This window comes from Arvicanthis niloticus, chromosome 24 (genome assembly GCF_011762505.2).
Source record: "Arvicanthis niloticus isolate mArvNil1 chromosome 24, mArvNil1.pat.X, whole genome shotgun sequence".
NCBI classification, from domain to species: Eukaryota; Metazoa; Chordata; class Mammalia; order Rodentia; family Muridae; genus Arvicanthis; species Arvicanthis niloticus.
Genome location: NC_133432.1, coordinates 29,567,213 through 29,581,366, shown reverse-complemented (window position 1 = coordinate 29,581,366; position 14,154 = coordinate 29,567,213). Strand labels below are relative to the sequence as shown.

The 14,154-nt window shown below is 50.7% G+C and overlaps 1 protein-coding gene across 2 annotated transcripts in view; it reads right to left on the bottom strand.

The window, feature by feature from the left end:
* Fam20c (FAM20C golgi associated secretory pathway kinase) overlaps positions 1-14,154 on the bottom strand; it is a 51,704-nt gene that overhangs the window by 7,138 nt on the left and 30,412 nt on the right. For both annotated transcript variants that reach the window (XM_076923428.1, XM_076923429.1), the window contains exons 4-5: positions 5,319-5,411; positions 3,338-3,453 (exon numbers count right to left, since the gene is read on the bottom strand). In XM_076923428.1, coding sequence (XP_076779543.1) covers positions 3,338-3,453; positions 5,319-5,411 — 209 coding nt within the window. The remainder of the gene's footprint in view (positions 1-3,337; positions 3,454-5,318; positions 5,412-14,154) is intronic.

The window sequence follows — 14,154 nt, the reverse complement described above, 5'->3', positions numbered from 1 at the left end:
AACAAGGTGGGCATAGATGACCAGGGTATATGAGACATGTCAGCAGAAATAGAGACAGCAGCTGGGTGGTAGTGGCACACACCTTTATTCCCAGCACTCTGGAGACAGAGCCAGGTGGATCTCTATGAGTATGAGGTCAGTCTGGTTTATAGAGTGAATTTCAGGACAGCGCAGAGACAGCAAAAACCATGTTTCTTAGAGCTGGGGGGCTTCAGAGGCTCAGTCTGGCCTTTCAGCTATGTGGTGTTGGGGCAGTTAACTTCCCTGTCTGAACTTTATTTCCCAGTAGCTACCCTGCATTCACGATGGAGTCAAAGGCTCTGAGCTGAGCTTACAGAGGGCCATTCTGAGGCCTGCCCCACCTGGAAGGGAGGGCCATGCTCCTCCCTGATGGACCCAGAGCAGAGCTGCTCACAAGCAGAAGGGTGTCTGCTGTGATCAAAGGCTTTCCAGCTGCACTTAGCTCTCAGAAGCAGCAATGGCAATTTTGGCAGCGGAAGGATCTAGAAGCGCAAGCAAAGCAGAAAAGGAGACTCTAAACAGACCTGGCTTTCTAAAGTAAGATCAAAGCTGCCTCCAGGATCCTGTGCTTCAGAGGAAACCAGACATCTGGAAGGTTCTTGGAAGAAATCTGGCTGACAGGGCAGAGTGGTCTGGCAGGGACAGTAGGTGGAGGTGACTGTGTCCAGGAGCGGCCAGTGTCACCCATTCTGTTGCATGTCAAGAGGGAACCATCCGGGCTGGATGAATCACCTTTGGGATCCCCTGACAGCCAGGGAAGATTCTTGGGGTTCATGGGGGCTAACCAATAACTAGTAACTGACTGGGAACCTCACCATGAGCTGAAAAACGGGAGTTGTGGGCTAGCTGACTGGAACAGCAGCTGCAGGGGGACATGGAGAGAAGGTGACATGACAAATGGTGGGTCCTCGGTGTGTGAAGTCCATGGGGTGCGCAGGGCAATCAGCTGGGGTCCCCTGCTGAGGCTGGGAGGGAGCCTACACCAACAAAAGACATGTCTCATCTGCTCAGAAGAGCATTTAGCTCCCTCTTCGGTTCATTAAAAATGAACAAGGCCTCAGGAATCTGAGCGAGATCTGGGCATGGTGGCTCCGGCCTGTAATGCCGGCTTACGGAAGGTAGAAACGGTTGGTCCTTGGGCTCAATGGCCAGCCGGTCTAGCTGAATCGGTAAGCTCCAGGTTCAGCGAGGGACCCTGCCTCAAAACCCAAACCCAAACCCAAAACAAACGAACACCCAAGAATGAGAGAAACTGAAGAGAAGACACCTGCCATTGACCAATGGGCTCCATGTGCAACTGCTTGTGTATGTTCATGGGCAAAACAAACAAACAAACAAACAAACAAACAAACAATAAAATAAAATAAAATAAAATAAAATAAAAACAGAATCCAGAATCCTTCACTATTTCAAACTGACTAAGCCCACAGTACATTGGATGACCTTCACGGTTCCTGTCTCAGAAGCCCGTATCTATGACTGCCGCTTCAACCCCGCATACCCGCATGAGATGTCTATCTACCGTCCCTCACTGGGGCTGCTGGGGACCTTCGGCTAATAGAAAACACAGTCTAGTGAGTTCCTGATTTGTTTCTGCCTGTCCTAGCTCCTCTGACTGATGTTGGGTTATCTCCTCAACTGTACTGGGTAAGAGCTGAGCTGGATTCGGAATGCCACTGCTGGCAAATCATCTCCGGGGACACAGGACTGACCCTGAGGATGTTTGAAGTGGCACTGGCAACTCTTGAGGGCACAGTGCTGAGTCACGGAACCAAAGCTAAGAGGCCATCTGTGGATCCCCCAAATGGACCAAAGCAGAGAGAGTTCAGTGACCCAGCTGGGACAGCTGGCAGCATGGGCTGGCAAGGGGCAGGAGGCTGAGGGTCCTGTCCTGGTGGTGGAGGGAATTACTACCCAGATGTCTGTATTTAGAGCACTGAGCTTGGTAAATGGCATCTTAAACACTACATGGAGAGCCAGGGAGGTAGCGAGTAAAGGAGTTGCTGGGCTACACAGCAAGACTGTGTCTCAAATAAACAAAACAACAGCCATATATGATGGCTCACACTGGTAGTCCCAGCACTTAAGATGCTGAGGCAGGAAAATGGAGAGTTTAGGGCCATTCTGGTATTTATCATGAGTTCCAGGCCAGCCTAGACTATCGAATGAAACCCTGTCCTCCCTCCCAAACCTAACCAACTCAAACCAACCAACCAGTCTAACAACAACAAAGATCCCAATCAATCAAATAATAAATCAATTAACTTAAATGCACACTGGACCACAGTGGAAACCCCTCGGTCTGGGCACAGGAAGGTGTTGCTAAGAGACTATATATATGCACATTGGCACATATACATGTCACACACAGGAGGCAGCATGGCCACCCTCAGAGGAAGCAGCTGTTAGATAGATGAGTTCGATGATTTCTGTGATGGTTAATATTGACCATCAACTTGACAGGTTCTAAAATCACCTAGGAGACACACCTCTGCACATGTCTGTCAGGAATTTTCGAGATTAGGTTAACTGAGGTGTGTAGCACCATCCCATGGGCTGAGATCCCAGACTGAATGAAAAGAACAAAATGAGCTGAGTCCCAGCAAGCATCTCTCTCTGCTTCCTGACTGTGGATACCCTGTGACCAGCTGTGGCTCCCATTGCCATTCCTCTGTGGATACAATGTAACCTGCTGTCTCACCTCATACTTCTGTGGATACAATGTAATCTTCTGTCTCTTGCTTCCCATTGCCATGCTTCTGTGGATACAATGTAACCTGCTGTCTCAACTCATGCTTCTGTGGATACAATGTAACCTGCTGTCTCACCTCATGCTTCTGTGGATACAATGTAACCTGCTGTCTCAACTCATGCTTCTGTGGATACAATGTAACCTGCTGTCTCACCTCATGCTTCTGTGGATACAATGTAACCTGCTGTCTCACCTCATGCTTCTGTGGATACAATGTAACCTGCTTTCTCACCTCATGCTTCTGTGGATACAATGTAACCTGCTGTCTCACCTCATGCTTCTGTGGATACAATGTAACCTGCTGTCTCACCTCATGCTTCTGTGGATACAATGTAACCTGCTGTCCCTTGCTTCCCATTGCCATGCCTCCCCACCATGATGGACTGTGCACCCTTAGACTGTGAGCCAAATAAACCTTCCTTCCTGAGGGTGCTTCTGTCAGGATATTGTATCTGAACAACAGGAAAAGTAATCTAATCCAATCCCTAGGCTTTTTCGAGCTGACCAAGATCAGCATATGACCTAAGCCACGTGAGCCTGGCATCCTATCCCATCCCCAGCTACCTGGAGACACAAAGAAGGTTCTCCATAGCTTCTTATCCCGTGTCACATCCCGGATCTCCTTGGTCATGTTGATCATCCTACCAGCCACTGGAGGGACTCTGCGGAAATCCAGGATCCTGGTGGGAAAAGGTGGAGGAAGGATTCTTTATTTTTGAGGCTGGTTCTCACGGTCTGCAGCAGCAGAGCCTTTTTATCCTTCTAACATTGCTCTCCACTTTTCTGCCACATGAAGCTCTCAGGCCTCAGCACAGCCCAGAGCCATCAGTGCCAGGAAAGTGTCCAACCCCAGAAGGATTGAAGCCTTTATGTGTCATGCATTGACTCTGGCCCTGCCAGGCAACTCGATAACTAAAATGTGCCCTCATTCCAGGGCTAAATTTAAAAGGAAATTAAATTAAATTACCCACTCTTAATGGGGCTCTTTCTGCACACATTGCCGCTTGCTTAATTAAATGAAGATGCCCAATGCTAGCTTTTTTCTGCTGACACAGGATGTAGAGATGGGTTGTCCTTGGTGGAGGGATGAACAGATCACATTCCCGTGATGAGGGGCCCCAACGGCTTCATAAGACAGCTGCAGTCAGTATCCTGCCACCTCAAGCTTCATGACTCTGTTTTCATGTGTGTGTACACATTTGGGTTCATACATGTGGGTGCTGCACATGAGATCAACCTGGGGTTTGTTTCTCAGGAGCCATCAACCTTGACTCTCAGCAGGCTCGAACTCACTGACTGAACTAAACTGACTGGCTATCATGCCCCAGAGATCCTCCTGTCTCTATCTCCCAGGAACTGGAATTGCAAGTGTGTACCACTATGCACTCTTTTCATAAAGGTTCTGGGGATAGACCCCAGGTGTGCAAGCACTTTAACAGCAGAGTCATCTCTCCAGCCTCATGGCTGGTTTATAAGTAGGCAACTTGAGTGACCTCATGGTGCAAAGTCACCATTGTCACAGAAAGGCTTTCTGGGTTCAGTATGCTTAAATGTCTGGCTTCTGAGGATTTCTGGTTCCCATGTAAGCTTTGTGATCTACCCAGTCTTCCAGGCTCCTGTAAGAAAGATGGAGCCTGGAATCTGCAGTCTAGGCAGGCCCATGACAGCTGGGTTAAGATCTAAGTCTAACCATAGCTGTGGTAGAGTCAGGAGGGTCTCGAGGGTTGAATACTGAGGCTTATCCTTCTGCTATTGCCTGGGAAGAGGTCTCTTTGTAGCCCTCAGTGATGACCCCAGGGTTAGGTCTGTGAACAGCTCCTTAGGGTACAGACAGGGCCACATGGAATCTATAGTGATCCGGGTTCTGCTGGGTCAAGGCTGTCCCTCAGGAGACAAATGACAAGGCCTCCCATCTATTGTCACCAAAACACCATTTCCTCCAAGGTGCCTTCCTGACCTATTCAAACCCACCCACAATGCGGAGTACTTCTCTCTACCTTATTTCTTTCCCCTTTATTCCCAATGGTGTGCCATCTGTTCCTGCTGCTGCTTGCTGGGTACAGGGGGTAGGGTGGTGCCCACCAGGATCACAAATGCAGTGAGGGCAGTATGTAGCACTTGGGAGACAGCTTAGTTTGGGTTCAGTCTCTAGCACTGCAGTGTGGTGGCACACACTTGTAATTCCAGCACTGAGGGGCGGAGACAGGAAGATTCCCGGGGGCACGCCAGGCAGCCAGCCAGCAGCATAGCCTACTTGAAGAGTTGCAGTGATTCTGAATAGTGGGCAGCTCATGAAGAACGATACTGGAGATTCTCCTGTAGTCTCTACAAGCATGCACACATTATGTGCTTGCTACACACACACACACACACACACACACTGATGGATCTTTGGTGGTTTAGTATGGAGCAGTTTTGGAGGTTAACAGTGGAGGCTGCACGGATTCCTAAGGCCAGGTCTATGCTTTCCTGTAGGTGGCGCGCTTGAGTACATAGATGAATCTGGATCTGGTTGGCTCTTGGCAGTGTGAGGGAGGGGACTCACCTGTCGAGGTGGAAGGCAGCGATCTCCGCATTGTGTCTCTCATAATCAGAGAAATAAAAAAAGTCAGGTGGTGTCTCCTGCTCCCTCGTCTGCCTGTAGAACACAGAGACAGGAAGAGTGTCACAGAAGGGATCTCTGGATTGAGGGGAACAAGCTGAGGTATGGGTGCAGCTGAAACCCAAGCTGACACCCATTTCCAGACGTTCTGCTAATCAGTTGTCAGAGGATCATCGTTGAGGGTGAAATGAAAGGGCCAGTGAGATGGCTCAGCAGCTGAAGGTGCTTGCTGCCAAAGCTGAAGATCTGAGTTCAACCCCCTGGGCCCACATGGCCAGAGAAAGCCAATGCCTACAAATTGTCCTCTGACCTCCAAGATGTGCTGTGGTATGCATACTGACCCCCTGTCCCATAAATAAGCATATGTTTCTTTTAAAAATAAATCAATAGGCAGTGTGGAGATGGTTCAAATGATTAAAATGAATGCTTTGGATGCATAGGGACCCGAGTTTAATCTCCAGGATCCACCTTTAAAAGCCGTTTCTGTGGAGAGGCGGACCGGAGGATCCCCAGGACTCACTGGTCCAGCCCTCCTTGGTGAGTTTCTGGCCAGTGAGGAGAAAAAAACCCAAGGTGGACCAGGTATGTTGACATATACTTTTAATCTCAGCACTCAGGAGGCAGAGGCAGGCAGATCTCTTCGAGTTCTAGGCCAGCCTTGTCTACAAGCAAGTTCAAGGCCAACCAGGGCTGCATAGTGAGACCCTGACTTTAAAACAAACACAAACAAATCCAAGGTAGATGGTGCCTAAGGGTGACACCTGCTGTTGACTCTGGAGTCCAGATGCACAGAGGCACATACACGTACACACGTGCACACGCGTGTGCGTGCACACATACGCACACTCCCTAAATGATTGAAATTCCCAACGTGTCACACTTTCAAAGCACTAACCCCACAAGGCTCATGGCTTCCTAGCTGTCTGTTGGTCTGTTTCCTGAATTCTTCAGTGTAGGTCCAACACCTACAGGTAGACACGCTGTGTGCCAGGTGAGGCCACACGGTTTTTCTGGCCCACACTTAGAGACTTCATTGGTAGGGGATTTGGGTAAAGAGCAGACACCCAGGAGCCCTGGTTGGGCCCTGTTGCTCTGTCCCTATGGCTGTGTATTCATTCAGTGAGGCTGAGTATTTGGTGATGTCCTCTGCCCTGGCCCCAGAGGGACAGAGGTAGCACAGCAGCGCAGGTCCTGCCTCCTCATGCACACAGTCCTGGTAATTCTCACCCCCGCCCCACTGTCTAGCTCTGCCCTGGCACTTCTCTTGGATGGCAGGTCCTGGAGGGTTGATGCCAGGCCATCTGGGGCTGTTCAGGAACAGTGAGGAAGGAGGTGCTAGAGGCTCCACTTGCCACAGTCATGTCTCTATCTCTGCTCAGAGGAATCAAATGGCGTAGGTTGGCCACATCTAGCCCTCAGGCAGATGGTCTGGTGGTGTTCACATCCACAACCATGGAAAGCCTCCTGCTGCAGCAAAGGAAGCTTTAGAACCCTTGGAGCAAGCTTTTCAGCTGAAGGCACGTCCTGGATCAAAGGGCATGAAATCTTGACTCTTCTAGGAGTCATCATGCGGAGAGCAGGGAGCCTGCTGGATGGACAGGGGAACCCTCAGATCCCCACAGGGCCCTTCCTCACTCAGGAAGTTCAAAGGTCAGTTGATGCTGGCCAGAGGCTCCCATGCACCCATCATGGACTCACAGGCTATTCAGCTTGGGTCTTGGCACCATGCCTCTGTGTGTGTGTGTGTGTGTGTGTGTGTGTGTGTGTGTGTGTACACACGCGCCGTGTACCCATCCTCTCTGGACACTAACACCCCTGTCTCCCACAGTGAGCAGTAGAGAACTCTGGAAGGATTGTCATTTGACCTTCCCTGTCTCCTGGCCAGCCAAAGATACAAAGCCAGGTAGCTTTGAAAGGTCACCGTCATTCCAAAAGAATCAAAGTTCTCTCCACTGGTGTAATTTGACCTTAATGATATGGAACTGTCAGCCTGTCATTGCCAGATGTCCTGTCTGAAGCAATGTTAGCATGGAATGTGGATCCTCCCTGGCTCCCTGCTTCCAACCCAGGCCATACAGGTGAGAGAGAACTCAGCCTGAAGGCTCATCTCCCAGGATGCTGTTTTTCCAAGTGTGCAGTGAAGGTCTGGGGATCACCCCTGCTCTATGGGCACTCTCAGGGCTACAGTGGAGCCCCACACACCTTCCAGGCTTAGATCTTTCCTTGTAGATACACAGCTGAGGTTGCCGGGACCTTCTAGTCCTCAGCCCTGCGATCAGGTGAGGCTGGTGCCCCACACACGGCTGAGTGATGAGATGTATATACAAGGTATGAACAAGGCTTCCTGTGGCGTAGGTGGGGTTCAGGTGGCAGCAGCCAAGAACCTCTGATACTTTCCTGAATAAGACTTGATCAAACAGATCCTCCTCAGCCTTCCAGAAGCCAGTGTGGGAAGTTCTCTCTCTCTCTCTCTCTCTCTCTCTCTCTCTCTCTCTCTCCCCCTTGTTCCCTCCCTCTTTCTCTCCCTCTCTCTCCATCTCTCTCTTTCTCTCTCTCCCTTGTTCCCTCCCTCTTTCTCTCCCTCTCTCTCTCCATCTCTCTCTTTCTCTCTCTCCCTTGTTCCCTCCCTCCTTCCCTCCCTCCTTCCTTCCTTCTCTCTTTCTCTCTCTCCTTCTCTCCCTCCTTCCTTCTCTCTCTCCCTCCCTCCTTCTCTTCCTCCTTCCTTCTCTTTCTTTCTCTCTCTTTCTCTCTCTCCTGCCCTCCTTCTCTCCCTCCTTCCTTTTCTCTTTCTCTCTCTCCTTCCCTCCCTCCTTCTCTCCCTCCTTCCTTCCTTCTCTCTCTTTCTCTCTCTCCCTCCCTCCCTCCTTCCTTCTCTCTCTCCCTCTCTCTCCCTCCTTCTCTCCCTCCTTCCTTCTCTTTCTCTCTCTCTCCCTCCCTCTCTCCTCTCCCTCCTCCTCCTCCTCTCCCTCCTCCTCCTTCTCCTCCTTCTCCTTCTCCGTCTCCTTCTCCTTCTCTATCTCCCTCTCCTTCTCATTCTCCCTCTCTTTCTATCTCTCTCTCTCTCTCTCTCTCTCTCTCTCTCTCTCTCTCTCTCTCTCTCTCTCTCTGTATTTGTATGGTAGACAGTGTGGGCCCATGGCCCATGGCCATTCACGTTGACAGGTTGATGACTGGGAACGGCAGTGGCTGTACACAGGTGGATATGAAAGCTAGAGGCCAACCTGGTGCTGTTTCTCAGGAGCAGCCCATCTGTTTGTCTTTTGTTATTGTTTGTTTTCTTGGACAGATTCTCATGTAGCCCGGGCCATCCTGGGAACATAGACTAGGCTGGTTTCAAGCTCACAGAAACCTGCCTGAGTCTGCCTCCTAAATGCTGGGAGTAAAGGTGTGTGCCACCAGGCCAGCCTTATCCACCTTTTTTTTTTTTTTCTTTTTCCTCTCAGGCCAGGTCTCTCATTGGCCTGGAACTCACAAAATTAGCTTGGCTGGCTGGCCAGAAAGCTCTGCGAATCTGTCTGTCTCAGACTTCGTATGCTGAGGGTACAAATGTGCACCCCTATGTCCTTTACATTGTTTACATTGGTGCAAAGATCAAAGAATCTGTCTCAGCCCTCTCTGGTCTCAGCTGCCTACTGCAACTGCATGGGGACTGTGCTCAGTGGTCTCTGAGACCTGTGCCTACCAATGAGCTATGTCCCCAGCCTCTCCTCTTCCAGAGGAGTGGTGAACGGTTATCTACCACATAATGGCTGCTGAAGGTCCATGCATGCCTGAGAGGGTTAACTTCTGACCACCCACTACAGACAAACATATGCTGACACATGCATGCAGTCATAAACACACACACATAGGAACTCCATGTATCTTAACACTGCGTACATGTGTGTGACACACAGACACCCTACAGTGCAGGCTGTTGGGGGACTTTGGAGAGAAGGGGTTAAGACAAGATCCCCTGATACTTTCCAGGTTCATCTGTGCAGAGGGGACTTAAAAGGCAGCCCAACTACCTCCCAGCCATCTGAAGAGCCTCAAAGCCGGGGGAACCCATCAGCAACTTTCCTGCTGGACTGCATGGATCCTGTTGCTAAAATAGAACTTGTGTGAGGCTGAGGACATGGTTCGGTTGGTAGAGTGTTTGTCTATTGTGCATGGGGTCCTGGGTTCTATCTCCCGTCGTACCATATAAACCAGGTGTGATGGTACACACCTGTGATCCTAGTACTTGGGAGGTGGAGGCTGGAGGAACAGAGGTTCAAGGTCATTCTGGGCTACTTGAGATCTTGTCTTAAAATTTAAAAAAGATAGAAAGAAAGAAAGAGAGAGAGAGAGAGAGAGAGAGAGAGAGAGAGAGAGAGAGAGGAAAGGAAGAAAGAAAACCACGTCATGCATGGTCACTTTTGCTGACATAAGCCCTCTTCTCCTACCTGCTGTATGTCCCAGGAGGACAGCTGTGATATCCCCCCCCACACACACACACAGTTGGCCTTTGCCAGTGCTGTGCCTTCTTCCCCTTCTGCAAAGCCTGACTTGGCCGACTCCTCTGCAGGTCTTATCCTGGCGGGCAGAGTCAGAGCAGGGGGTGGGAGTTCCCTCCCCAGGAGCACTTGGCAGTGTGACACTGGAGGGCATTGTTAGCCAGGCTCTGGTGGAAGCATATGGGATGAGGGTGCTCCCTTCTCAGAATCCTGAGTGCAGCCAAGGTTTGCCTCAGAACTGCTGTCTGAGGACAAAAACCAAGTGGGCTGCTGACCATCACCCTGTGATCACCTCCACACAATGACCTGAGGACAATCAGGCAGCATTCCTCCTGGTGCTGAACAGGGACCAGTCTTTCTGCCCACATTCTGACCCTCTCCCTCCCTCCTTCTGCCTGCTTCTTTGAGGAGGTGACATTTCTCAGATCCAAGTGGCTTAGAGTCCCCGTGGCTCCCTGAAAGGGCCTCCGGCCTGACCTGATTCCTGGTTCCGCATCCCTGGGTTCAGATACCCGCCTTCTACCTTCCACGGAAGCTGGCTGATGTCCCAGACCCTCAGCAATTACCCCACCCCCACATGACAGCCTGCAGGTGTCCCTGTCTCCCAGGTACTTTCTTTCCTGGAATAGCCCAAGGGTTCTCATAGAAGTAGCAAGTGTTCTATTAGAGGCGTAGCCCTCTTGTTCTAAATGCCTCTTGTGCACTTCACGTTTGTTCTGACCTGGGACTCCTGGCGTTCTGTTCTTTCTTCCCTTCCAGAGAGACTCAAAACTCTGCCCTGTGGAACCTTGCTCATGGGGAGGGGCAGGAACAGCATTTACTCCCTCCCCTCATTTTCCCTTGCTGCACAATAATAGGAAATAAAGAAGAGCCCAGAGTGAAGGTGGGGTAAAGGGAGGAAGGGTCCCCAGATGTCCTCCAAGTGACCTCAGGTCAGGGCTCCTTTCCCCAGGCCACTAACCATTCTCTGGCTCTTACTGCACTCCACCTGGATGGAGGTAGTTTATTCCAGGCTTCCCCAGGTGACTCTGGGATCCATGCGGGCTGGCGGTCCCCTGGATCTCTCAGAGCACTCTGGTGGCATGACTATGGGTACAGATAGCTTAGGTAACTTAAGGATCAGTTTCTCTTAAAACCAGGTTCTGAGGCTACCAGCAGCCAAATTGCCCGTGGGTACGTGTGCGTGAAGGATGTGTTACATATGAGGGTGCTCGCACACCACTTCTGACCTGCTGGGCCAGAGTCCAAATGCTGGACCCAGGAAGCTGCATTTTAACAAGTGTCTATGTTCATTCAACCAAAGCCAGGGCCATTGCACTGGACATCCCACTGAGGCTCTGGACCCTGTTGGCTGTTCCCCCTTACCATCTATAATGAGTATGACTTGCCTGTACCCAGCTCCCCTATATCTCCCAACAGCAGAGTCTACACCATGAGCTCCTGGTGGACAAAGTTCTATGGGATCGAGGCCTTGTTAAAACTCTGCCATCCCCAACCTTCTACCAGACTCTAGGGAACAGCTGTCCAATGGCATGCTGGAGGCCCCATAGCGGCTGCAAGAAGACCCAAGACTTCAGATACTCAATGCAAGTTACATGAAGTGTCTGGTGAGCATGTATGTGAGGTGACCAAAATTGGCCAAGACACAGAACCCAAGACCCTATGCCTGTTAGACAAACACTCTACCAACTGAGCTATGTCCTCAGCCCTGCACACGTTGTATTTTACTGACAGGATCCATGCAGTCTAGCAGGAATCCTGTTCTCTTGCCCTCCCAATTTCTCATGTGACAACTCTGGAGCTGTCACCCAACAGATCGGCTTCCAGCTGCCTCCACACAACATGTCACTTAGATACATGAATCTCCCATCAGTTCATCAGTCCTGTCCTTGAGGCTGGGGTGGTAGCCCTGCTATCACACTTTGTGGCGGCCCGTGCCTATTATTCCAGCACTGGGGATGCAAGGGGATCACAAGTTCAAAGCCCAGCTTCTACAGAGCGAGTTCAAAATCAGCCTAGGCAACTTAAGATATCCCTGTCTCAAAACGAAACAAAACAAGACAAAAAAGCAAACAAAAAAGACCAACAACACAAAACAAAACAACCAAAAAAAAAAAAAAAAAAAAACCATAATACAATACTGTTACCATGGTACCTGATGCCAGACACCATGTGCACTGCTGGCCTGTAACATAGCAAACAGGTCCTGGCCTGTGGGAAGCAAGGCCAATTAACACTGGGCTCTGCTATACTGAGGTAACACTTAGCCCTGACAGCCTCCAGATTCTACTCTCTGTTGCCCAATGTCAGCTCTAGCCTGGGCCTCCAGAGGCTTCTGGACCCTGTGGCAGACTACTTAGACTCTGGACTCTTCCCTAGCCTGGTGTTTCTGGGAACTGTTTCCCACCCTTCTAAGACCGTGATCTTCAAGGCAGTTATTTGTCCATGTAGATGAAGCCTCAAGGCAGAACTAACCCAGGTTCTGGAGGTCAGTAGGGCAGATTCCCAGTGGATGAAGGCTCAGGAGAGGCAAGAATGAGAGAAGCTGGCCATTCTGGAAGATGCTGACAAGATAGATCCCTGTGGGGCTACTGTTGTCAGGCAGGCCTGCAGTGAGATCAGGTAGAAAGTGAGAAAGAATCCCCCTTCATAAGTTTCAACCAGCCGGGGCGGTGGTGGCGCACGCCTTTAATCCCAGCACTTGGGAGGCAGAGGTGGGTGGATTTCTGAGTTCGAGGCCAGCCTGGTCTACAGAGTGAGTTTCAGGACAGCCAGGGCTATACAGAGAAACCCTGTCTGGAAAAAAAGAAGAAAAAAAAAATAAGTTTCAACCACTCTACTGTCTGGAACATAGCTTTCTGCCGGCACCTAGCAGAGTTCCCAGTGGGCAGCCGGGTTTCAGAGCCGTATGCTGCCAGGGACAAGCCCAGGCTACTGAAGATACACACCGAGCAATCTCTGAAGCCAGTGTTGCTACGAGACCTGCATGTTTCTCTTCGTGCCCCTTCAGAGACTCACCACCTAACTTCCCTGGCCACTGGTGGACACTGGCCTCCTTTGTGCAGGGGAGACTGATTATCTACTACTGGCCAATTTCAGGGTAATACTTTGGAAAAGTACTAGACCCGCTGTGCCACAGGGGAAAGAGGACAAATTTGGTGAACCCCGTCCCACAAGTCCCAAGAGCAATCGGGTATGGCAGGCAGGTGCAAGGGTGGGTCTTCACTTTCAGGAGGGAAAGATGTTATCAGACATACTCAGTTGGCTGGGTACCCAGAACAAGGAACTGCCTGGCCCAGGGGAGGGATAGGGCTGCCAGGATGTGTGCTTCCTGGAACAGGGGGGGTCTTTAAGTAGGCTGGGAACCCACGGCCCAGGTTGGCCACCAACAGCTCCTTGTAGGTTATGCCCATCCAGATGGTTGGGCAAGCTGCCACCAGCTGGAACAACGTAGCCATCTCAGCAAGTGGCCTGTATCATGCTCACCCAACAGGTTTAGCATGGGCAGCCTGACTGTGCTTTCTGGGGGTCGGGGGTAAGCAAGGCTTTAGGTTCACAGGAGAAAGTGAAAATAAATTAGTAGCCAGCCAGGCATGGCGGTGCACTTCTATAAGCCAGCACTCAGGAGGCAACGGGGCTGTACGTTCTTGACTTACACAGGGAGTTAGTTCTGGGTCAGGTAGGGTTACAGAGTAAGTAAAATCTACTCTTCCCTAAAGAACAACCTGATGTATATAAGAAATATAAGAATTCTCCACCAGGACTCATCTGGGGAGGGTCTCTGGATGTGGCTATTACAACCCACACATGTGTCCCTGTGGATGACAGCACGGTGAAGTGGCACACCTTTATAGAAGGAAGTTAGGGGGCCATGGACTTATGAGGATGGGTGTTCTCAGAATGTGCTGGGGACTTGTGACTCTGTCCTCGTTTCAACACCTTGGGAACCTCTAAGATGTGAGTGGCCCATGAGCCATCCTCAGTGGGCTGTGGTGGACACTGGAAATCCCTGAGGGGGATTCAAGATGAGGTCCATGGTCCCTCTGCCCTGGCAGCATGGTCAGGCTCCACAGCCTCACAGTAGTGAGTGGGTTGGGCTGTCCTGTCCCCTCTATGTCCTCATATGGGCTTTGGACCAAAAGCTCAGAGTGGGATGGCCTGCAGGAGACTTTTGAACGCTTGCCTTTTGGTCTATGTAGGTCACTCAAGTGCACACAAAGTAGCCTTGTGTGAGTACTGGAGGAGCTACAGCTAGAGGCACCCTTAGCTACAGATAAGACCTGGGGAGACTCAAGGACTGG